The sequence below is a fragment of the Manduca sexta genome, chromosome 25, assembly GCF_014839805.1.
Source record: "Manduca sexta isolate Smith_Timp_Sample1 chromosome 25, JHU_Msex_v1.0, whole genome shotgun sequence".
Classification (NCBI taxonomy): domain Eukaryota; kingdom Metazoa; phylum Arthropoda; class Insecta; order Lepidoptera; family Sphingidae; genus Manduca; species Manduca sexta.
In genome coordinates this window covers 918,338-941,545 of record NC_051139.1, presented here as the reverse complement: position 1 = coordinate 941,545, position 23,208 = coordinate 918,338, and the positions used below count along the sequence as shown (strand labels likewise).

The window sequence follows — 23,208 nt, the reverse complement described above, 5'->3', positions numbered from 1 at the left end:
CCGTTGATGACTCACCCTCTCGAAGTGGCCGCCCTGAGCCGAGGATCATAACCCGTTAGCGGGTTGCCCCAGCATGGTCATTTAATTTTTGAAGGGTTGCGAGCACCTACAGCACTTACTCAAAAGGCCGGTGTGTTTGCATAAGCTGACCCTTGTTAGGCTAACAAACGATTCTTGTAAAAAAAAAAGTGTTCGAGATCAGACTGCATCTTCAAGACCAACAAAATAGAACACAGGAAAAAATATGTGTGCGGGACGAATTACCCTCCGAGGTCTTACGTTCGATTCGAATCCTGGATCGGGCAAAATGATATTGGGTCCTCGCTCCCTTTCACTTCATGGGACAGAATGCACACGGCGATCAATGTGTGCACTAGTTTCGCCTCTGCCTACCGTTTCAAGGATAAAAGACGTGAGATTGCCTGCGTGTGCTGCAGTATTCGTTCCGAAACTAATTTTTTCTTTGTAGTTCAGTGGTCAGTTTTCTAATTTCTACTGAGGTTTTCTAACATGTATTAGACTAACTTAGTGTTATATTTTCTTTGGCATTAGGTGCTTACCTAAAGAACTAATGAAAGGGAATGCAAATGGCTGCTTAGCCATTTGCATTCCCTTCATCAGTTCTTTATAACAGAATACAGATATTTGTCTTAGTATGAATGATAATAACATAATAAGTATGATGTTAAGGTATACTATTAGATATCTAATTATAGGAGGTATTATCAATAAATCCATGGCTCCTAAGTAAACTATCGTGTCTAAAAAATAGCGATTTCCACTTTTTAACGTTTCGCTATCTATGTACTGTTTACTACCAAACCCATTAAAAAAAGACTTCATTTATTACCTTTTTTTAGTGGGTTTGGAACTGCGTTAGAAAATAGAGAAAGATGAAAGATGCGTATTACAGTACATAGATAACGAAACGCTATAAAAGTGAAAATCGCAGTTTATTCAGATACGATAGTTCACTCAGGAGCCTTCGAAATATGTCACGGATTATTATACACCTAGTAAATACCTAAGTACACTCAATTTAATCGCCGTGTCTGTCTAGTTGTGGCATGTCTGCGGACCGAGAGGTCTAGAATTCGATTTTTAAGCCACCTAAAATTATATTTTCTACACTTTTGCGAGTGATTGTAACCCATGATATGATAATCGAAAGGCAACCTGCCGCAACAACATCGTATAAAACTCACTCAGTTCTATCCACATAGAGATGAATTGGTTGCAATGTCTGGCATTGCAAGTACCTATTCTTATACTATTGATGATTAACCACTGTACGTAGTACATAATAATTCGTTGTCTAGCCCCAACAGCGTTCACCTCCATTTTGGCCTGCCTTCTGTTCTAAAAATCTTATAACATGTTTTTCGACCGATTATTATTTATGCGACTCCGCCCGCGTGAGGAAGATTATTCGGTATAAAAAAATAACGTATAAATAAGAGTAATGTAGCTTCCTATTAGTGAAAAAAAATCACAATCCGTTCAGTAATTTCTGAGATTAATGCGTGCAAACAAACTCTTCGGCTTTATACAGTATGAGAGTATTAGTAGTAGAGTAGGTAGGTTCCAATACGCATTCATAAAGTTATCACTACACCATAGATTTTATTTCGGAACGTTGTTACTTTCACATTTTTAGTAACGGGGTCATCAGGTCTAACGGGTCTAGATCTTATATCTAGAGGCAATATTACAATGCCATAAATATGTTACTTCTGCCTTCACTGGAGACTCAGCAATGATATAGTGTCATGCGTCTGTTTCGAGTACCTATGTCACATTTTTATGTGATCACATTTAGAACAACTTACACTTTTCACTGTTTAGCAAAGGATCTAGAATCAAGATAATATATCTGCTATCGTACACAATAAAGAAAATTCAGTTCCCTAAGGAAAATTTCGTATTGTAAGAAAATAACAGATCATTAAGAAATTTATAATTCTAGGAGGCATAGTACCATGCCATATAATTATAAATGCATACGTTGTGATTTTAGATTCAGGAACTAAAATTCTGGTGGGTATATGGTTCATAGTTTTTAGGTCGCTTGTATGTAACATCCTTGTATGTATTTATCTACATAAAACTGGGTGAACGACAATATGCTTGTTATCGTTTCTATTCGATTGTGTAAAATAAAAGGATGACTGCAGAAACTACCTAGTCTTGCCATAAATATTGTAATAAAGAAAAAAGAAAATTGTTAACTGCAAATAACATTTATTACTTTTACAGTGTGTCAGTTTAATACATAAATATAAAACAATTAAAAATATAAAAAGCTTATTCGAAGTGGTCTCCATTGGCTGCAATACAGTCCTTTAAACGATGAGGCCAGTTATCAATAGAAGCACGCACTCTTTCCATGGGAAAATTCTTCACGGCCAATCGTATAGATTGTTTTAGGGACTCCAAATTATCATGGCGTTTAGAGCAAGCTGTACTCTCTAAAACTGACCACAAATCATAATCCAGCGGATTAAGATCGGGACTAGACGACGGCCAGTCTTCAGCTCTGATGAAGTCCGAAACGTTCGATTCCAACCAAGACTGCGTGGACCGAGCTTTATGACCCGGCGCCGAGTCTTGCTGGAAGGACCATACTTGGTTATTGAACATGGTGATGTTAAGGGGCTTAACTACCTTCTCAAGAATGGTATCTTGATACACTTGTGCCGATGTTTTGATACCTTTTTCACAAAAATATGGCTCAGTCACTCCTTCATAGCTAACACCCCACCAAACCATCACTGAAGTCGGATAATGTCCACGTTGCACTCTGTCGACTAATTGGGAAGCTTCCTTAGAGCTTTGAGCATAAATACGGTCATTTTGTTTGTTAAAATGTTGCTCAATTGTAAAAATTTTCTCATCCGTAAACAAAATTTTTCTGTGACCTCCCTTTGCGTACCGCTTCAGTAGTTGTTTCGATTTTACCACCCTATTCTTCTTTAAATTATCAGTTAAGAAATGGCCAGTGCGTCTCTTATAGGCTGCAAGTCCTAAGTCATCTTTTAAAATACGCGACATGGTTCTAGGTGCTATCTTCATTTCCCGAGATAAAATCTTTTGCTTTCGGACAGGATTTCTTCGAATTCTTTCCCTTACTGCTTTGACCACCTTTTTCGTACGAACACTACGTGGACGGCCAGATCTTTTCTGTCACAAACAGAGGAGGTCTCATTGTACCTATTAATAGCCCGGTACACAAACATTTTACTAATACCAAGTGTATGGAGAGTTTTAAAAATTGCATTTGGCTCCATACCTACTTTGTGTAATGCTATCACAGCGATTCGGTTCTCTTTATCACCCCACACCATTTTAATATCGCAAAATATTTTACAATGTATTGGCGCCAAAATGAGAAAACACAATGAACAATCGTATAAAAATGACAGATTCGAAATTCAAATGTAATATTTTTTTATAATTAAGTGTAACAGTATTTATGGCCAGACTAAGTATACATTCAACATTCATGCAATTACGACGGAAGTGTTTATCAATAAATATGGAAGTAAAACACGAATTCATTATACTTCTAGGTACTTATCTAGTGCAGATCCTAAAATGTTCTGACGTGAGATGAGAACTGCAGTCTGCATTGCTACAGATCGCTTGCATGCTAATGTCCGTTTGACTAAGTTCCACAGTACCTATTGCTTTATTCTACCACTAGGCATCGTTCATTGAAATTCTCATAAAATATTTAAAACCATTAAGTAACTAAGTACCTATTTAGTTATGGTACTTCAACTAAGTTTCCTCGAAGTACTAAGTAATGAAAAAACGCATAGATACCTATACAATAATATGTACCTATATCATCTCTAAATAAAATATACTAAAGTCCATGACCTTTACCACACCTGTTTAAATTTAAACAGAATAATTTAATATTAACTATTTAGTATGTATTAGTATTATGAACTATAATGTTTATGTCGCATCAATCTACATAATAAAATCTTCATATTATAATCTGTTTTAGATCATAAAATACTTCAGTTGAAGATTAATTTCACCTTGAGACTATTGTCTCGTCTGGAACTCATTCACTTCAAATTGAGTTCAGACAGAGAACATCTTACCTACGTAGGTAAGTATATTATGTAGGTATCTATACAATCTCCCAATTAATTTTACTGACCAACATAAGTGCTTCAGTTGTCGAAACATCTAAGTATTAAGGCATGTCACAATAACTGATAACATTATCAAAACTGTCAATAAGCAGGTACATAGTATCGGCTTGTTCTTGTTGAAAACGTTTTGCAATCATCAATATAAACTTCAAACTATTATGTGTAATCCGTTTAATTGAGTTTTGTAATCAGATAAGCTTAAATATAAAGTTTCTGTAGGTAGGTAGTTAGGTTTGTATATATTGCTTAGTACCTACCTACATTTCTAGAATATGTAGGTATTTATACCATATATTTATTTGTAAAATTTAAATATCTAAGTATGTATAAAAATGGATTCACTTTAATTAATTCACTTATTAAACGTAATTTAGAAAGAAGAGGTCTTCTAAAGCCAGTTACTAGCTAACAGTAAAACGGATTTGCATTCATTATCAGTCGCAGAAGCGCGGAATCATTGGTCAGACGTGTTAACATTTTTAGGTTATGTTTACGTATTCGTTTTATGTTCGAACTTTGCAACATTTTTAATCTTAGTGACTATTTAAAAAGTTTATCAACATAAAACATTAAATAATAAAGTGAATGGACATGAAATTATAACGTTGTATCGTCTTTCAGCAGTGCAATAGGCAATAAATTGGGAACAATGAAGCGGTAAGTTTTATCAGTGAACACAACCGTTGAGTGTTATAAATCATACAAACAATAGTGAGTTGAAGTGTTGATTGTGATATAAACAGATATTTCAGTTGAACGCGCGTACTGTCGCACTGTGCTTGTAAACACTGCACCGCGGGAATTAAGCAAAATGAACGGCAAAGACGAGGATATACCAATTACTAAAATTACGGACAGTGACCGGGTTCAACAATTGAACAATGCATTCAAGGAAGAATTTGGATATTCTCCCGCGTTTATTGTGAAGGTACCGGGTCGCGTAAATATTATTGGCGAACATATTGATTATTGCGGCTACCCTGTATTACCGATGGCTTTGGAACAAGCTATATTAGTCGCTGTAGGCTTAACTGAAGAACTTGAATTACAACTTAGAAATGTCAACAAGACATATTGTAAATACAACACAAAGTTAAATACATTTGAAGATATTACTATCCAACCTGACGCCGACGGAAAACCGTTTTGGTACAACTACGTGCTCTGCGGAGTTAAAGGCGCCATGGAATTCTTGAAAAATAAAATAACAAATGGATTACAAATTTATATTGATGGAAATATCCCACCAGCTTCAGGATTGTCCAGTTCTTCAGCATTGGTGAGCGCTTCGTTCCTCTCCTTTCTTCATGCTCAAAATGTTAGTTTGAGTAAAACTGAATTAGCAGCCTTGTGTGCGGAAAGTGAAAGATATATTGGAACTCAAGGTGGAGGAATGGATCAGGCGATAGCGTTCCTAGCCGAAAAATATTGTGCCCAATACATAACTTGGAACCCGCTTAAAGCAACGCCTATAGCTCTTCCTGAAGACGCAGTTTTTGTTGTGGCGCACAGTTTAGCTGAAGCTAATAAAGCTGCTACGAATGATTTTAACATTCGTGTAATGGAATGTAGGCTGTCTGCAAAAATTTTAGCTGCATGTACTGGAATTACTTGTGATAATAAAATTATCACTCTCAGCCAAGTGCAACAAACTCTTGATAACACATTGGAAGATATGGTTCGACTCGTGGATGAGTATTTACCGAAAGATATTTACACGAAAGATGAAATCTGCAGTATTTTAGAAACCAGCGAAGAAGACTTAGATCATTCAATCCTTTCTCCCAATACGAGACATTTGAAAGAGTTCAAATTAAGACAACGAGCGCTTCATGTCTATGAAGAGGCAACGAGGGTTGAGAATTTCAGAAAAATTTGCTCTCAAGTAGCAGTAAAGGAAAAAAATAATCTAGTAAATGGAACTAACGGCTGCATCGCTCCAGGAAAGAGCGCTAAACCTGACGATATTTTAGAAGTATTGGGGAATTTAATGTCAGGAAGTCATGAGAGTTTGAGGAAACTTTATGAGTGTTCTCATAAGAACTTAGATCTTTTAGTCGACACATCCAAAGAAGTAGGTGTTCACGCTAGGTTAACAGGAGCAGGCTGGGGAGGGTGTGTTGTAGCTCTATGCCCTATGGAGAAAGTTGATATGTATGTCGAGACTCTTGTAAATGAATTCTATGTAAAACATTGTAATGTAGATAAGGTTACCGCACGTTCACACGTATTTGCAACAACACCGTGCCATGGCGCCGTGATATACACACATTAAATTTCTTTACTTTGTTACCATAATCGTTTGGACCGTTATGTATAGTACTCGGCAGTAAATATCACACGTTTGCTGTATAAACAGCCACATATATAATTAAGTTCGGCTTCGTATGATTCGGCTTTATAATTTACATCTATGAGACGTTCTGTTTCTGGCTTGCCAATTCCTTTTCTCTATTTCGATATATTATATACTGCCCAGTACTAATATTACCTATACTCGTATATTGTACGCATAATTTATCGATTTCCCGATTGCTTTTCCTCTAATTCGATGTGTATTATTTACTGCTGATTACTGTATTTCATTATTCAAATATTATACTTTACGCCTTATTTATTGATTTGCCGATGGCTCCACAGGTAAATTTATTTACGATTATTTACTTACAACTTAGGTACCTATAGGTATTCTCTAGTATCTAGCATATAAACCGAATGTGAAATTAAATTGCGTTTTCTAAAGACATAAGATTGAAAGGCATTTATAAATCAACAAAACTACATTCAAAAGCATTGTATTTATAAACCTTTGTCTCACAAAGGCAAACAATTGCAAACCGTGACAATACATTCCTCGGAAATCCTTAACATGGCCATACAGTCAATGTGAAATCTGACAATGATTATAATTACTGCCTCGGTGGCGTAGTTATATTACGGTATCGTCGCAGTGCTGATGTCCGAGGTTCGACCCCGAGTCAAGCAAAGCGATATTGGGTTTTTCTACTCAGTATCAGTCCGGAGACTGAAATTTGTACCCGATAGGCTCGCCTCCTATCACATTTTGGGACGGAATACACACAGCGCAAATAAGGTACACCAGTTACACCTCTGCCTACTCCTTCGGGGATAAAAGGTGTTTGCGTGCGTGATTATAATTACCTACAACATAAAAAAAAATAGTTTAGGTGTATTCTGTATTCTATGTAATTCCTATCTAAGTACCTACGTTTTACAAAATCTTCAAATAAATTGCTGATATTGATTATACAAGTGGCTAACCGGTTTCGCAAACTTAAGATTTTTGTAACATATCTTCTTTAGAAACTAAATCGAAATTGCAAATTGGCCTTATATCGCAACAAATTTTTTGTACCTTCATTAAAAAATCTTGTAACACCTTTTCTTCTGGAATTCAATGTCCCTATAACCCAGGCTCAATGCGTGCCCTTGTCCTTGGTCTCTTTTTCTTTTTGTAATCCAGGTAAGTAAATTAAAAATAGAATGCAAGTTATTATTTAATTCCAACGGATGCGTGTGTCATCCGTCGTCAAACTAGTTTGTAGCGACATTGAAAATGTTATTTTCAACTTTAACTTCATTGGATAGAACCCAAAATCTGTTGTCAAGAGCATACAAGCCCCAATACTCATACTCGGACATAGTCGGGTAGCGATTAAATTATATAAGAAAAATGCAAATAAGCCGCACTAAGTGGTTTCCGGCATTCTGCACTGACCCTTACAGTTTTGGCAAATAATCATACTGAGCCTGTATAATGTATGTTCGCTATTGTTTTTATGGTTGATTGAAATAATGGGTGCTAAACTTAAACGCTAGTCAATCTTGTCACAATTAGTTCAATTTTCAATAAACGATCTTAATCTTAATCTCCATTGAAAATAAGTAATTTGAAAGTGTAAAGTGTTCTAATTGGTCCATTTTCACGATTGATCTAAATAATAATAATTAAGATCGTTTATTGAAAATTGCGTTTAATCGACTTTATAAAACAATATAGTGAACTTCTTATGGAATTAACAAATACTATGTATAATATTAAGTAAATACGTATAATGTAGACCTAAGTATCTATTATAATTATTTTACGGGGCAGTATAGGTGACCATAATATTATGTACCGATCTATTGGACGTAGGTACAATCCCAGATCATACGGAAATGTAAGGAAAGAACTGGGAGTAAGTTCACTAACTAGGTGCATTTATATAGAGGGGAACTTATATACTTAACTTGGGATTCAAAATTACTATTTTATGTAAAAAAAAAATGTACGTATCTACTTTATGAAATAAAACGAATTAAATAACCAGTTGTTATTATTGTTATATCCCTTCGCCTCTTTTATATAGATATGAATTTGTTATAGACCTCGCTAGATTTTTTTCTGTCTGAACAAACCCAACAAATAATTATCTGTCTACAGTATAAGAGTATAAAATTGGGACTCAGGTACATGCGGTAACTCGCAGAAATAACTTAATAGACACTTTAAATATTTTAGTATTTATTTTATAATGTAGGTATTTACTTAGGTATTATAAAAATATTGCATAACATTCCGCTGCGCTTATCTTTCAAACCGGGACAAAACAATACATGCACACCGCTGGCGACAGAAATACACAATGCGGTTATACCTACCCAGAGGAACCCCATAAAGGACTTAGAAGGGACCTATCACCAATAATGTCAATAATATTACTATTATTATAAAAAAAGGTTGAGAATTTTTTTGTTAGAAGTAGACGCAGTAACTGCTACAAGTATTTGGACGGAATTTGGCACAGAGTTTAATAATACCTCTCCTGGAGTACTTACATATCTGAAGCTACTTTTCATTTCAGTAAGTTGTTCATGTGGAAAATGTTTGTAATTTTTTGTCGTATTTTTAAAATAGATGGATGCAGACGTACTATTTGTACTATGTTCGTTACCATAATTTAATTGGACAAATGAACAGATTTTCATGAGACTAGACACATAACAGATATCGGCTATTTAAAAAGTAAACAATGAAACTTTCGGTCTTATGTGTGTGTGTGTCTTGTGGAACTTAAGTCGTAGTGCATAATAAATAATTCGTTCAATAAGAGTTCGCTGCGCCCTAACATTACATTACCTACTAAAATATATTTTTACTGTAGTGTTCTGCACGATGCATTGCTGAGTGCAGACATCTATGGGCGACGGTGACCACCTACCAACATGTTCATTAGCTTATCTGCCTTCGGACGCAATTAAAAAGAAAAATGCAAAGTAATAATGTAGATACCTCTTCCTTTTATTTTTTCAGCGTGTTACCTAGTGTCGATTTTTTATCTGTAAGGTCTTCGTCTGTAGTCTGTAAAACATAAGAATATTTATTCATTATAAAACCCTATAAAGAAAAAAACCAACGAAGTTGCTGGTGGTAGAATATGTACTTACCAATTAATTGAAATCTATTTTTCTACTACGAATTCACCTACAACTAAACCATTGCTTGTTAGGAAGTAGAAACTAAGAATAATTTAAGTGTATAATAAGTATAGCAAATAGATAAATTCGGTCTATGAACAGACTTCCGTCTTTCGACCATAAAGCGATATTATTATTTTGTTTAATATTGTAAGTAGGTATAATGTTAATTTCTGTGGTTATAATAAAATGTACATTTATTATTTTTTATTTTCTTTATTCGCTAATAAGATTAGAGCGTCTCCTATTTTGTTGGCGGCTTGCGCGAATAACAAAGATGATTCTGCTTGCATTTTTGCAGCCTCTGCATGTAATTGGGTAGATTTTGCTAGCATCTGTAATAAAATAATTAAGATTAATAAGCAACCTACATTTTTGTTGATTTTTTAAAATAATTATTTAACTACTTTCCTATTATTTGGAAAGAGAAAAAATATTATATTATGTATTTTATACATGTCTCAAAATAGTTTACTTACTTTTAATAGTTATTCAAAATATCTACTTTTTAAAACAAAAATAAACAAATAGTGTTTTAATTTAGATAAGTCCATCCATAATTATTTTACAGCTTATGTGAATTTTGTAATCAGTTTCACTATTTACTATGTCCATAATATGGACTGCCGCGGTGGAGTATTTGTATTACAATACGACTGCGCTGAAAATACTGAGGTCTTGGGTTCGATCCCTGGGTCGGGCAGTGATAGGTATTGGATTTTTCTACTTAGTATGAACTATCAGCCCAAAGTCTGGAATTTATGGCCGATATACGTGTACAGTGCTTGGGGGGCGCGCACGCGCCTATGTGTGTGTGCGCGCGTGTGTGTGTGCGCGCGTATGAGTGTGCGCGCGCGTGTGTGTGCGCGCACGTGTGTGTGTGCGCGCGTGTGTGTGATTGTGTGCGTGCGCGCGCGTGTTCAGAAACTATCCTTAAATATAAAAATAAAATACCCTCATTGACTGTGCGTTGGATTGTGCTACAGCCAACAATTCTCGACGCGCTTCATTGTGCAGCTCCGCCACACTTCTGCGAGGATGCAAATCTGGAAATACACAAAATTAATTATAATTTTAACCATTTTCGGCAACACATTGTCCATATCTACCGCCAAGAAATAACACTGTTATATTTCCATTTGAAGAATAATGTAGCCAGTGTAATATCTCATGTCAGGGGAAATGAACCAGTTTGCATTGAATTCTAAGTTCTAAGTTCTTGGTAATGTTGCTATGCATGGGCAGAAGTGAAGCTTTGTGTTAAACCTATCTCATTATTCAGTGTATTAAAAAAAAATTAGCTCACATCTATTCTTCCTGCGTGGCTGTTCAACAGTGGGTGTTGAGGGAACAGTAGCTGCTGTTCTGCTACTCACAGCTAAAATAATTAAAAACATATCAGATTTGGAAATGCTAAAAACAAGATCTTAATGTATATATGCAAAATAAAGCAAAAACTTATCAACTAGTGCAAGAGTTCATAGACATTTGGTAGTAACTGGGTGTCTCAAGTGTACCTGATATTTAAAGTTGTAATACTTTTAATATCAACTTATTATGACTTATCTAAAATGTTATTTGGTAAATCAATATATTTCATATTTTATTGTGTTGTGATTTGTAATTGAATTTTAAATACATACATTGAGTTTGATGTGTATTGATTAAATCAGCACCTTTACTGTCTTGGGCAGCTTCATTAGACTGTAAATAATAGCAAAATATTATCAGTAACTCAATATCGCTAGTTGTTTTAACTTTGTGAATCTTCTTTCTCTGTTGGAATGTCTGAGGTGTTCAAGGAAAAATAGTAACTGTATATTTATCCAGATACTTGTTTGTGTGCTGAATTTTGTCCAAATTTTTACAGCAGTTTTATTAGCATCTAGAGATCTTTACAAGTTTGCATTTAGAAGTAGTAAGTGAAAATAAGTGCAGCACTAAATATGTAATTATGAATTTTGATTATAAATGATTTGGGAATCAATAAATAATTATAATAATTCACGGAATATAATAATTATTCAAACCTACATCATCCTCTTGCATAGAATGTTCACAGAAGTCATCAAATGCATAATCTGTACAAATAAGAGCGATTATTCTCTTCTCAAACTCAGTTAAAGGGGTAATGGTGATGGCTTTATTGTTTGGCTGCACCTTTTCGTTTTGTAATTTTGCCGCTTTCATGCAGGCACGGCTTTTGAAATCTCTCCACACCTGCAATTATTAATGATATTTAATTTTATTAAGTTTTAATAACATGTTTTATTACTTTGCAGCTACATTATGAAGATAATAAAATTAGGATTAAAGTCGATTCTGAAAACAATATTAGGAACTTAACCGTCATCCACTGCTCTGGAGTTTTTACAGCCCCATCTGGAATTTGATTGAGCTCATCAGCAATCTCTTTCCAGCCCTCTTGGAAAGTTATACGGTCTTCTGCATTAGTAAACTTTTTATCACATAAATGGGGACGATCTTCAAGCATTGCTAGAAGTTCATCGGATTGACCCTTTTTCACTCGTGCTGTACGCTTACATCTAAAAAATAGTACTTTAAATAAATAAATAAAAAAAGTTGTTACCTCACAGTTTGTAATTAAAAATATAAGTAACACAGTTGCACTTACCTTATACGGTAAAGTGGGCCTAGACCCGGTTCTCTCTCCCGCTTCATTACTATTTGTTAACTCTTGAATTTTATTAAAATATATATGAGATTATACGTAAGGCATATAAGTAATTCAAAACTTCTGAAATTACACGGCAGTCGTCACACACGTAACAAACAAAAGATGTTATCCCTTGTCTCTTACATTTTTATCATTATTTGTATACGTACTTAATAAAAACAAATTCAGTAGAAAATAGCTTTTAAATTTATTATGAAAATTGAACAGAAAATTGTTTTTTTAAAATATAGGTGTTGCTCGCAGCTCGACTGACGAAAATAATATTTCGCCGAATAAATGTCGCAGTGTTCTCTTTGCCTTACTTTTTACGAGGATAAAAAGATATATAGAAAAAGTAAGGCCAAAAGTTTTTTAATGACTGCCGACAGTAGTATTCCAATTCCAAATTGTGGTGATTTATTTATTAATGCTCTTTGCTGCCAACTTAGTTAATTTTATCCCTGCTGCTAATGTTGAGTAGGACATACAAGAGGCGGTACATTTGTCCGGTACATGACGTCAAAATGTAAGAGTGACTCAAAATTATATATTGTACTACTTCAAATTTTATGTCGCGGTAGTCGCGTTACTCATTCTCCGTCTTTGGTAAACTATAGCACGAGGACAGTGAGGTAGAGAACCGCATGCTACAAATTACAATAGAACGTTATTTTACAATGAACATTACATTACTCAGTTTCGGGTATCGAGCGAGAGGGAAATATTTTGAGTGTTAACATTACAAAATACTGTAAGGCGCGCATTGAAGCGCCGAGCCTCAGTTCGCCTCGCTTCATTTGAAGTAGGACATTGTACCGGCTCAATGCTAAAAAGAGGCTACTCTTACAAACTCTTTTTCATGTCATGTCCTACCCAACTCTACCTGCTGCCGATTTTCGACATCCGAGTTCTTACGTAGTTACGTAGTATTATATAGTTCTCTTTGCGTAGTATATTACTTACAGTTACTTACTCATGACTATCCCTATGGCAGCACGGACTCGTGATTGTCATTATCTTTCAGACATTATCTTTTGTCAATTGTCAATGACTATGAACCAAAAATCTGAGCCAAAAACAACCAAAATGAACTATCAAATATGACAGATCAGATGACAGATCCCATAAGTCTTGTTCAATGGTCTTGTTACATTTCATACCACTTTTTAAAAATACTATTTCCATAAAAGTGATATTTTGAGAAACTTATACAGATTTTCTAACTATAACCCACTAGTTCCGTCGGCACTGTCGGATTTATAAACTTCATTAGTAGTGGTAAGTTAAATTTCTTTATTCCTTATGCTGTTTGTTATGTTCTATTATAATGTACATTTTATCATAAAAATGCGTTTAAATTTATTTATGATACTTATTTTATAGCCAGCCAAGGATAAACAACCATGGTAACGTCTAAGGTACCCATAAATTAGAACTATTTATGTTATGATGTGTCCATACATATTTGTTGAGGTTATGTTAAAATTACAAATGTAATTTGCTACAAATATTGGGTAATAATCATACAAACCAACGTTTATAACAGATGACTCGGAAAACCAAACAATATTTATATTTTTATTAACTGTTCATATTTTTGTTTGGCAATACGTTAACAATTCTCTACAGACTTTATTCAAGGTAGTTAGTAAAAACTCTATTTAGAATGTTAATTTTTATATGTCCAATCTGAGGTGTCCATAAAAGAATCTTAAACTATCCTCTGATATTGATGAATAGGCTATTTTACTCATAGTTTTATTAAGTTTATTAATTTAAAATCTAACATATAAAGTACTATCTAATCTAGTTATAATCTTTTAAAAACCAGTTGGAGGTATTGATTGAATAATTGCAAATAGAGATACAATAATATTTTTTGTTATCATGGGGAATTACAATGCATGCAAAAGAATGAGATAAAACAATTTTCTTAAACATTGCAATATTTGATACATGAATCTGCTCCATTTTTAAACAATTTATTGCTTGTTTCACAAATAGCTTGTTATTATTATTATTTGCATTACATATAAAATAATTATTAAAAATTAATACCCTTATCTGTCTCATCCAAATTTTTAAAAATAACTGATTGCTTCTGACCATCTATTTCTCAATCAGGTAGTAAGAATGTAGCAATGCTACTTGGCACAACAACAAAACCCATTTTTTGTTGTTTAGAAAAGTATTTTAATGACACTGCACTTATTGAAACTTTTTGGTTATAAGCATAAAAATATGGCTTCTGATAGTAAACATATTGTATGTCAATACATTATTCGTTCACTACACATTTCTATAACATGTATCTTGAAGCATGAACAATATACTTAGAATGTTTTAAATTCATTAAGCAATTATTTTTAGTAGATATCTACAAATTTGTAAGTATATTAACCATTGCAAAACACTTTTATTTTGCTAGTAAGAGAGTATAATGTTAGTAAATAACATAATGGTATGTTTTATATTATCTAGGGTGATACAGAAATTACTCCAGTTAAGACAGCTGAAACTATAACAAATTCAAAGAAAAGAAGGATAAGAAGACAAAAGTTAAGATTAGCCAAATATTATAAAGAACAAACACCTGTTGAAACTGTGCAAAACAAGCAAGCAAGCAGAGAGCCTTCTCACAATATTGTTGTCCAGAAGTCTACAAACAATAACCAAGAGATAGGCAATGAACAAAAACCAGTAGAGACTAAAATAAAAGGAAAAGAAAATATGTCTTCAAAAGGTATAACAGAAAAATCGAGAGATGAAGTTTTAGGTGCAAGAGAGGCCAAGAAATTAGCTAAACAAAAAGCCAAACAGAAGGCTGCTGCTAATGAAGTAAAAGAACCAGCACCTGAAAAAGCTGTAGTTGATGAGAATAAAAATGAACAGCCTGTCAGACTAGAGCCTAAAATTGCGGCCAATGAAGATATTCAAATGAAAACTTTAGACAAAAGTAAAGATGAAGTTGATAGAGCAGTAGTAGTTAATGAAATAACTGGTGATAATGAAAGAGATAAAATTAAAGCTGAAAGAGCTGCAAAGAAAGCTGCTAAGCAGGCTAAAAAGAAGGGGGCAGCTGAGGGGGATGTTAAACAACCACCTGAAAGACCTCCTGTACAACAAGAGGCTACTTCTTCTTCATCAGAACAAATAACTAGGACTGAAGCTTGTAAGGGTGATGATATGACAGTTAGAGATGTTGTAGAAACACTAAAAGATATTGCCAATGTAGCAAAGGAAGTAAAGGAAGTCACTGCTAAAGTTCAAAGTATTGATTTAGGAGGAAAAAAGGTTAGTATCTGATAATTATATTTTAATTCACATCATTTTTTTTTATATTTACCAATTAACATGAATTTCTAAATTAAAATTATAGTCCTTATTTATCTCCTGTATTAATCTTTGATGGGTCCAACATAAATGATAGATGTTTATTATCTTTGACATAGTATAGGTTATTATATTTTAGCAACAGGTATCCATAATGTATTAATGAATAAATATGAAGACGAAATTTCCACTGGAATAAATGTTTATAGTCATGAAACTCACAGATTAATATCCTTATTTCTTGCACCACCCACATCTAGATTTTATTTTATGAGATCTTAATATTATATTTACATGCGGCTTAGCAACTATAGCAGTCCTGATGCAGAGTGGGGAAAAAAATGGGGATGGATAGGAACTTCCTAGGTTGAAAAGGACAGCAAATGTTTGTGGGCGTTTTTTGGGCTTCAATGTGTCATATAACCATGAGGTATACACACTGCATTCTATACTCGGCCTGCAACAAATGTCCTTCCATTCATCTGTATGTGAATGCACACCGAAAGGTGTCAAATCCAAGTTAATAATTATAATACACAGTATTAACACAATTTCCAGGCAGAAGAAGCTGGTAAAAGCAAGGCTGAGCTGAGAGCTGAAAGGCGTGCAAAGCAAGAAGCTCAGAGGGCTGCAAAACAAGCAGCAGAACAAAAGGCCAAACCTAAAGAAGATGCTGCAGCCAAACCTGATGTTGAAAAGAAAGTTAAAGAGGTAAGCACAAAACATAATAATATAAATACATTATAATTTACATTTCAGCTAATGAATGTAAAAGTGGTACAACTGGTTCCTGTCTGATCTAACTTCGAAAATGTAAAATCTATGATGACTGTCAGGGGTTGGGTTATCAAGTATTCTACAAGCATATTTTGATGTATTTGCTTGCAGGTAAAACCCGTCAAAGTTAAAGTTGTAGATAAACCAAAGGTAAAGTCACAAGTAGCACACAGGATCAATTGGTGTCAACATTTGTGCACTGAGCATGACAAGGAGTCACTGAGAAAAATTGCCATTAACTCCAAGTAAGTTTTTTGATTGAATTGTTAATACTTTTGCCTGACATGGTTGCATTCTGTATTCTTGTATGTACCTCTAATTATTTTATTGTTGTGGGACATATGCCACAATCAAATCTGAAGTTATTATCGAAAAGTAAAGGACTGGAAGGAGTAAGATTGATTTGGTCTTATACGGCAGTCTCACCAAAATTGATTTAACTAAAACAAACTTTAGCTTGACTATTTGTCACTTAGCCATATAGCGACATTGGTTTTATAGTGAGGTAGCTTTGCTAGGTCGGTTTGGACGCGATTATAATAACAACTAAAAATATTGGTTACATAATAGATATTGCATGAATATCTTTCTTCTAATAAATTTTAAGAACTTTGTGTGTATGGTTGGGTTAACTTGTAGCTTGCACCCAGCCATCGTGAAGCTGGGAGTACAGTTGGCATCCCGCGTCGTGACCGGCTCGAATGCTAGGTGTATAGCATTGTTAGATGCCCTGAAGAAGGTATGTTTAATGTAGAATCTAAGTGCAATTACATAATTTTTTGTCTCATTTTTTATTAAAATATTATCTCCTTGGATATGGGGTCAGAATATGTGACCTCGGTTTCAGCAGTCTTTTCTACTCTATATTGTTTTTTTTTTATAATTATATGGCGATATGCTTCATTCATTATCAAATAACGTTTGAATTGTTTTACTTTTGAAACAAGTAAAACGATATAAAATAACTTTTTCCTTTAGAATATATTTTCACAGATAACTAAGTGTCAAAGTTATGAAATTCATCTGTCACTGTATAGGTGAAATCTAAACTAAATTGAGTTAAAATTTCCAGATGGTAATAGACTACATAGTTCCCGCCAAGACGGAGTTCGCTCGAGGGCTGGAGTCGTACTTGGCCACGAGTCTAGACTTCCTGTGGTCCATGCGCCAACCCTCGGCCTCGCAGACGAACGCCGTCAAGGCCTTCAGGCACCATATTATGCAGCTGCCGAACAATGTTGATGAGTTTGATGTGAGTAGTATTTACTACAGTTTATATTTGAGACTGTGTCTCATGTGTATGTCTACTGGGTAGAGAATACCAATTTGTCTTTTTCTGCGACTAAGCCTTGGCATTCTCCGCATATATTGTATCTTTTTTTATATGCTAACTAAACTAAGAAATAAGAGATTGAACAAATTGTTGGTTGCTTCCCATCGGTTGATACGTGTCTTGCCTGTCCAAAAATGGGACTTCATCCAGATTCCAGACTAGTTATTACTAATGACATTGCACTGCACTTATCACTCTAGCACAAGATGTTAAAGAGCATTCAGTAAATATATGTCATACCTGTTATTTCAGTGGCTGTTAACAATAAAAATTCAAAAAACATATTACTTGTTTCATCAGGCAAAGAAGAAACTGCAAGAAGAAATTGACCGATACATCAGGGAACAGATAGAGACCGCCGGCCAAGCCATCAGCATAGCTGTCAGGAACAAGATCTCTGATGGTGACAATATTTTAACATACGGATGGTACGCATGAATCAATTATTAAAAACAATTGAATAAATATCAATTGTTTTCTTTATTCAAAAAAATCTAATATTAATTTTGTACAATATTTCCACTTTGTCTAAACCTTTGTGACTTGTATAGATTTCGAATTTGACAAAGATATTTCGGGTTTGTTCTTCCTTCCCTTCCTTGCACTTCTGCATATTCTTTTTGAAAAGAGTTAGGTGTAAATTATATATGTATTACAAGTATACGTGGTTGTTGTAGTTCGTCATTGATCGAGCGAATACTGGTAGAAGCGTGGGAGGCTGGCGTTCGATTCCGCACTGTGGTGGTCGGTAACCGCGTGCACCGCGCCGGCCCGGAGATGTTGCGCCGACTCACGGCCAAGGGCCTGCCCTGCACATACGTAGACTTCACGGGGTTGCACTTCGTCATGAGTACTGTAAGTGTGTGGTGTCAGTGAGTATACTATTGTTATGTTGTTATGTGGTGTCACGTGGTATGTGTGTGTGTGCAGATGAAGCTGTGCGTGCTGGGGTGCGACGCGCTGCTGGCGGACGGGTCGGTGCGCGGCGCGCTGGGCACGGCGGGCGCGGCGCTGGCGGCGCGCGCACGTCAACGTGCCCGTGCTCGTCGCCGCCGAGACGCACAAGTTCAGCGAACACCTGCAGACCGACGCGCTCGTGCACAACGAACTCGGTGAACATACACTATTACTATTCGCACATAAACCGATGTCTCTATATTCACTTTTTATTAAAGTTCCTCACTTAATACTGCTATACTCATTGCTATATTTGTGTTATCAAAGATTACTTCACAGATACGCAAAACGTGTCTAATTATAATTTATTAGCTGCTATTATAGATACTATCTTTAACTAAACAAATTACATTGTAAACGATGTAATAGAGACACCTAGTTCGTCGTAAATATTCTCTTGTATAAATAAATATAAACATTTACTATCTTTATATTTTTTATTTATAATTTTTAGGTGATCCTGATGACCTAATCGACAAAAATGATGAAAACTCGCCCCTAAAAGACTGGCGGTCCAACCCCAACTTGACTCCTCTCAACCTGACATATGACATCACGCCGCCAAGCTTAGTCACCGCCGTGGTCACGGAGTTAGCCATTCTGCCATGCACGAGTGCGCCAGTCGTACTGAGATTTAAACTGTCTGAATACGGAATGTAAGATGCATAGTAAACAATGTACTTTTCAATAGAACTTGTAGACTTACTGATCTGCGATCTATGAATTCTCTAGTATAGATAATATTTATCTATATACCGCCATTTTTAATAAACGACCCCAGTCGCCTTTTTCGATCTATCTCAAAAGTAGACCAATTAGAACTCCGTTTTTTTGACATGCTTACAAATGAATAATTTTGATTGGTTCATTCTCGGAAATCAGATTGAAGATTGAGATACGGATCGTTTATTTAAAAATGACCGTTAATCTGCATAGTTTAAAACTAATGTACTATGAAAGTTCAAGGTGAAAAATTTAGAAAATTGTTTGTACTGACTGCAAGTTCTATTGACAATTTTTCTAGTTATATTATTTTATACTATTTACTACATAAGTACTATTTAAATTAGCGTCGATTGGAACATTAAGAACTCAAATACCTACTTATAAATGTGATACATTTACTGAAATCTATTTGTGAATAGGTACTTCACTAATTTAATATTGTGGGTAGTTTTTCTCATTTTCCTGCTGTCTATTTTCTTGATTTGCTCAAAATAGCAATAAATGTTTTGTAAAATATGTGTGTGGTCAAACCGATTCATAATTACTGTTATCGTAACTTTCGTACTTATGCCATTTATTCATAAGGGGCTAATGATTTCTATAGGAGTATCACATGTTAGGGGCTTGGTTTCAATCTTTACCAAGAATGGTATCAAATCACTAAGTCAAATATTTTTCTGAGACTGTTACTAAACAAAATACACACTGACTTAGAATTATTTCCTATTTATGACATTAAATAATGTGAAACGATTAAAAATGTGTGTAGAACTGTTATTTAGGGCTCTATAAAGTATTTTCAACTGACAGTCCAGCTCCAAGATATCTTGCATTATAAGTCCTTCTCTGAAAATTATAGTCTTCCTATAACTGATCTATGTGGATATTTTACGGATGTAGTAGTGACAAGAACTTTTGTTTAATATTGATGTTTTAATGAAGCTCCAATAATTTTGTATAGTACTGGAATAATAAAAGATATTTTATTATTACTTGTTTATCTCAACCTTACATTAATGTCTACAGGTAAAGAATTAAAAGACCTATTTAAATTATAATAAAAACACTTTATTTCTGCACACATACAAGAGACACCACAGAAATGCACAAGAACTAGATGTGTTAACATAAATATAATTAGTGGAATAAAATAAAATTAATCTTTATGTGGATGTTCAGACTTATGAATAGAAAAATCTAATCTTACGTAAATAATTACACACAAGAAGAGTGCATACAAGAAGCCAACTACGCAGTAGAGGCTCCTGTAACATTAACAAGCGTGGGAAAGTGTAACGCAATTGGAAATCTTGGATGTGGTTTTCTACAACATTCTTCTTGGTGAAGGTGATAACTGGACGGCCTTTTGTATCCAAGTATGTGTAGTGAAGGCTATCAGGTAGCCTTGTCACCGCGTAAGGAATGTTTGCTTTAATACCAGTGGAACCTTCAGGCAATATGATTTTCGTTACCAACTCATCAACCTGCATGTCATCAAAGATATGGTCAACTGCCCTCATCTTGAGTAAATACTCATTACCAGAGTGGTAGAGGTATTCATAGCTTGGCACATTGTAGCCGAGGGTGTAGTGAGTTCTCCAACCTCCAAACAGAGGGTACCGAGGCCTCAGGTCCAATTCAACTGAATCTTTCTTTACTTTCATGTTGGATGTAGAGATGTTTCCATTAGTATCTCTATAGTAAACATCAGAAGCAGAGGCTGGGAGTAATGTTTTGTAAGACCGGACACTGGCAGGGCCGCTGTGATGGTCCTGTTGATAGTCATAGCGGGACAAAATGGACCCCCTTGAGCTTAGCACCACTGTGTTCAATCTCAATTACTTCTTCAATAGCAATGTTGCCCCAATGCGAGACTTCAATTAGACGCTCAATGCGGGTTACAGTCAGGAATGGGGAGTTATTTTTGTAATGGACACTCAACTCCTTCTCAGTGAACGGCCCAGTGTTCGAGTACGGACCGTACTGAATAGTGCCGTCTACTTGGGAGAACGGCTTCACTTTTGTGAAGGATTCGACGTTCTTAGTGTTCACGATGACGTTTGTTTTCTGTGTAGTCACATAGTATGGAGAGTACACGTAAAGATTACCTATGTACTTTACTAGTTGGTCTTCCTGCTGGCTTATTGCTGTAGGATATGGCTGTAGAGCTTTCGTAAACACAGCTTCTACAGTTACTAATGCCGTAGACGCCACATTCACAGGATCTTTCAACTCGACACGCCAAAATTTGACATACCCATAACCTTCACGGTAGTCTCCGTAAGCCGAATTTCCTTGCTATTACTGTCCTTAGCACCGATGAATGCCAAATTATTCTTCGCCGACTCCTCTACTGCAATCAAAAAGTTCTTGACCGGCGAGTTACCTGCGTTCTCCACGGTTATTTTTGACGCTATTTTCACGAGCTGTGATGATACGTCGATTGTCCGGTCGACATTTTTTATTTTTATATCCCTTGATATAGTGTCGACATTGGCACTGCAGCAATAAAATGCTACATTTAGAACTAATAAAAATGTAAAATACAATTTAGCCATTGCCGGTATACTTTTCATTTTGACATTTGACAACGCAGTAACCGGATGTACACGCCATCACTTTGAACGGGAAATGTACCTTAGTCTATGGGCGCATAGAGATGTTACATTCGAGTCGATTGTACTGTCTACTGAATCAATATTACGTAGCTCAATCAAATTGATTTTTCACGTAGTCATTATAATCTATATTTGTTCCATTTACGTTCACTTTCAGTCAGATCACAGAAGGTTCAGTTCATGCCCTGGTAACTTCGAACTAATTATTTTTTTTAGAATAAGCGCCATCTCTCCCCTATACATGGCACTAATTTCTTAATATCTTTTCTCAGTGTGACTAGTTCATTATATGTTAGTTTTAGTACGTATAAATTTTGATAATTCTGGTATTTTTTTTAATTTAAGCTAGAACTAAACAAGCAGTTATGCTTTAAAATAGATTTTATTACTTCCTATAAAAATTATCTACAATACTTATAATTTTAAAATAAATTTGGACGAATAGCAATATTTTTAGTATTTTATAGTAGTTTACTGCTAACAAACGATAGCAACTTCTAGTAAACGTCATAAGATATTTTTCTGTCGGTAAATTTGTATACTCGTGCGCATTTTCTTGTGATTTTTGTTTTTTGTTGTATATTTACGTTGAATTGAGCTTCAGTTCTTCCGTATTTAAGAAATACGTATTGACTGTGTTTGTGTAAGTGTTAGTAACATACATTAGATAGGCTCTCTATAAGAAATTTGAACTATTTATATCAGTGTAGTGTTGTTTGTAAAACATTTTACATAATGTCCCGGAACATCAGACAATGTATTAATAAATGTGTAAAAGAAATAAATTAGTTTAAAATATACTATTGTATTATTTATCTTTGAATTGGGTCAAACCATTACATTTTGACCCATACATAGAACAAAGTTGATCTGCAAAACACTGATTCTGACAATTAATAAAATAAATTCCTAATTTGTTATTTACATAACAGCATATTATATTCCAAAAATTGTTACTAAGAATCAGTGTTTTACAATTACGACGTGTTCTACCGATGGGTCGACATAGAATTAAATATATAATTTTGAAAGTTAGAAACCTATATATGCATATACATGCATAGGTATATTTATTTTATTTCCCTGTATGGCGTCCAGATGTCGCTTAACATTATGAAATTTCAAACTGAGAGTTGC

At 34.8% G+C, this 23,208-nt stretch overlaps 4 protein-coding genes across 5 annotated transcripts; 2 read left to right on the top strand and 2 right to left on the bottom strand.

Moving 5' to 3' along the window:
• Positions 1-4,461: 4,461 nt before the first annotated feature.
• On the top strand, positions 4,462-8,499 carry LOC115450125 (N-acetylgalactosamine kinase). The gene has a single exon (XM_030178106.2). The coding sequence runs from the start codon at positions 4,981-4,983 to the stop codon at positions 6,442-6,444; it is 1,464 nt and encodes a 487-aa protein (XP_030033966.2). The 5' UTR covers positions 4,462-4,980; the 3' UTR covers positions 6,445-8,499.
• Positions 8,500-9,846: 1,347 nt separating this feature from the next.
• Positions 9,847-12,757, bottom strand: LOC115453515. Of its 2 annotated transcripts, XM_037442933.1 has the most exons (8): positions 12,498-12,757; positions 12,286-12,408; positions 11,998-12,196; positions 11,685-11,870; positions 11,294-11,354; positions 10,957-11,028; positions 10,605-10,696; positions 9,847-9,985 (listed from the first exon to the last, which is right to left on the bottom strand). In XM_037442933.1, the coding sequence occupies exons 2-8, from the start codon at positions 12,330-12,332 to the stop codon at positions 9,851-9,853; spliced, it is 792 nt and encodes a 263-aa protein (XP_037298830.1). In that variant the 5' UTR covers positions 12,333-12,408; positions 12,498-12,757; the 3' UTR covers positions 9,847-9,850. The 2 variants fall into 2 exon arrangements, with proteins under 2 accessions (XP_037298830.1, XP_037298831.1); XM_037442934.1 differs by having other exon boundaries at positions 11,998-12,209; positions 12,286-12,757.
• A 654-nt stretch (positions 12,758-13,411) lies between these two features.
• Positions 13,412-20,442, top strand: LOC115450129 (translation initiation factor eIF-2B subunit delta). The gene is given in 11 exon segments (XM_037442932.1): positions 13,412-13,605; positions 14,809-15,621; positions 16,219-16,371; positions 16,549-16,682; positions 17,077-17,176; positions 17,510-17,689; positions 18,071-18,198; positions 18,448-18,625; positions 18,701-18,796; positions 18,798-18,882; positions 19,182-20,442. Coding segments are annotated over 10 exon segments (1,824 nt in total). The 5' UTR covers positions 13,412-13,605; positions 14,809-15,057; the 3' UTR covers positions 19,388-20,442.
• Positions 20,443-20,499: 57 nt separating this feature from the next.
• Positions 20,500-22,068, bottom strand: LOC115453513 (dolichyl-diphosphooligosaccharide--protein glycosyltransferase subunit 1). Its single transcript, XM_030182212.2, is given in 4 exon segments — positions 20,500-20,705; positions 20,707-21,252; positions 21,254-21,720; positions 21,723-22,068. Coding segments are annotated over 4 exon segments (1,416 nt in total). The 5' UTR covers positions 22,030-22,068; the 3' UTR covers positions 20,500-20,609.
• Positions 22,069-23,208: the final 1,140 nt, after the last annotated feature.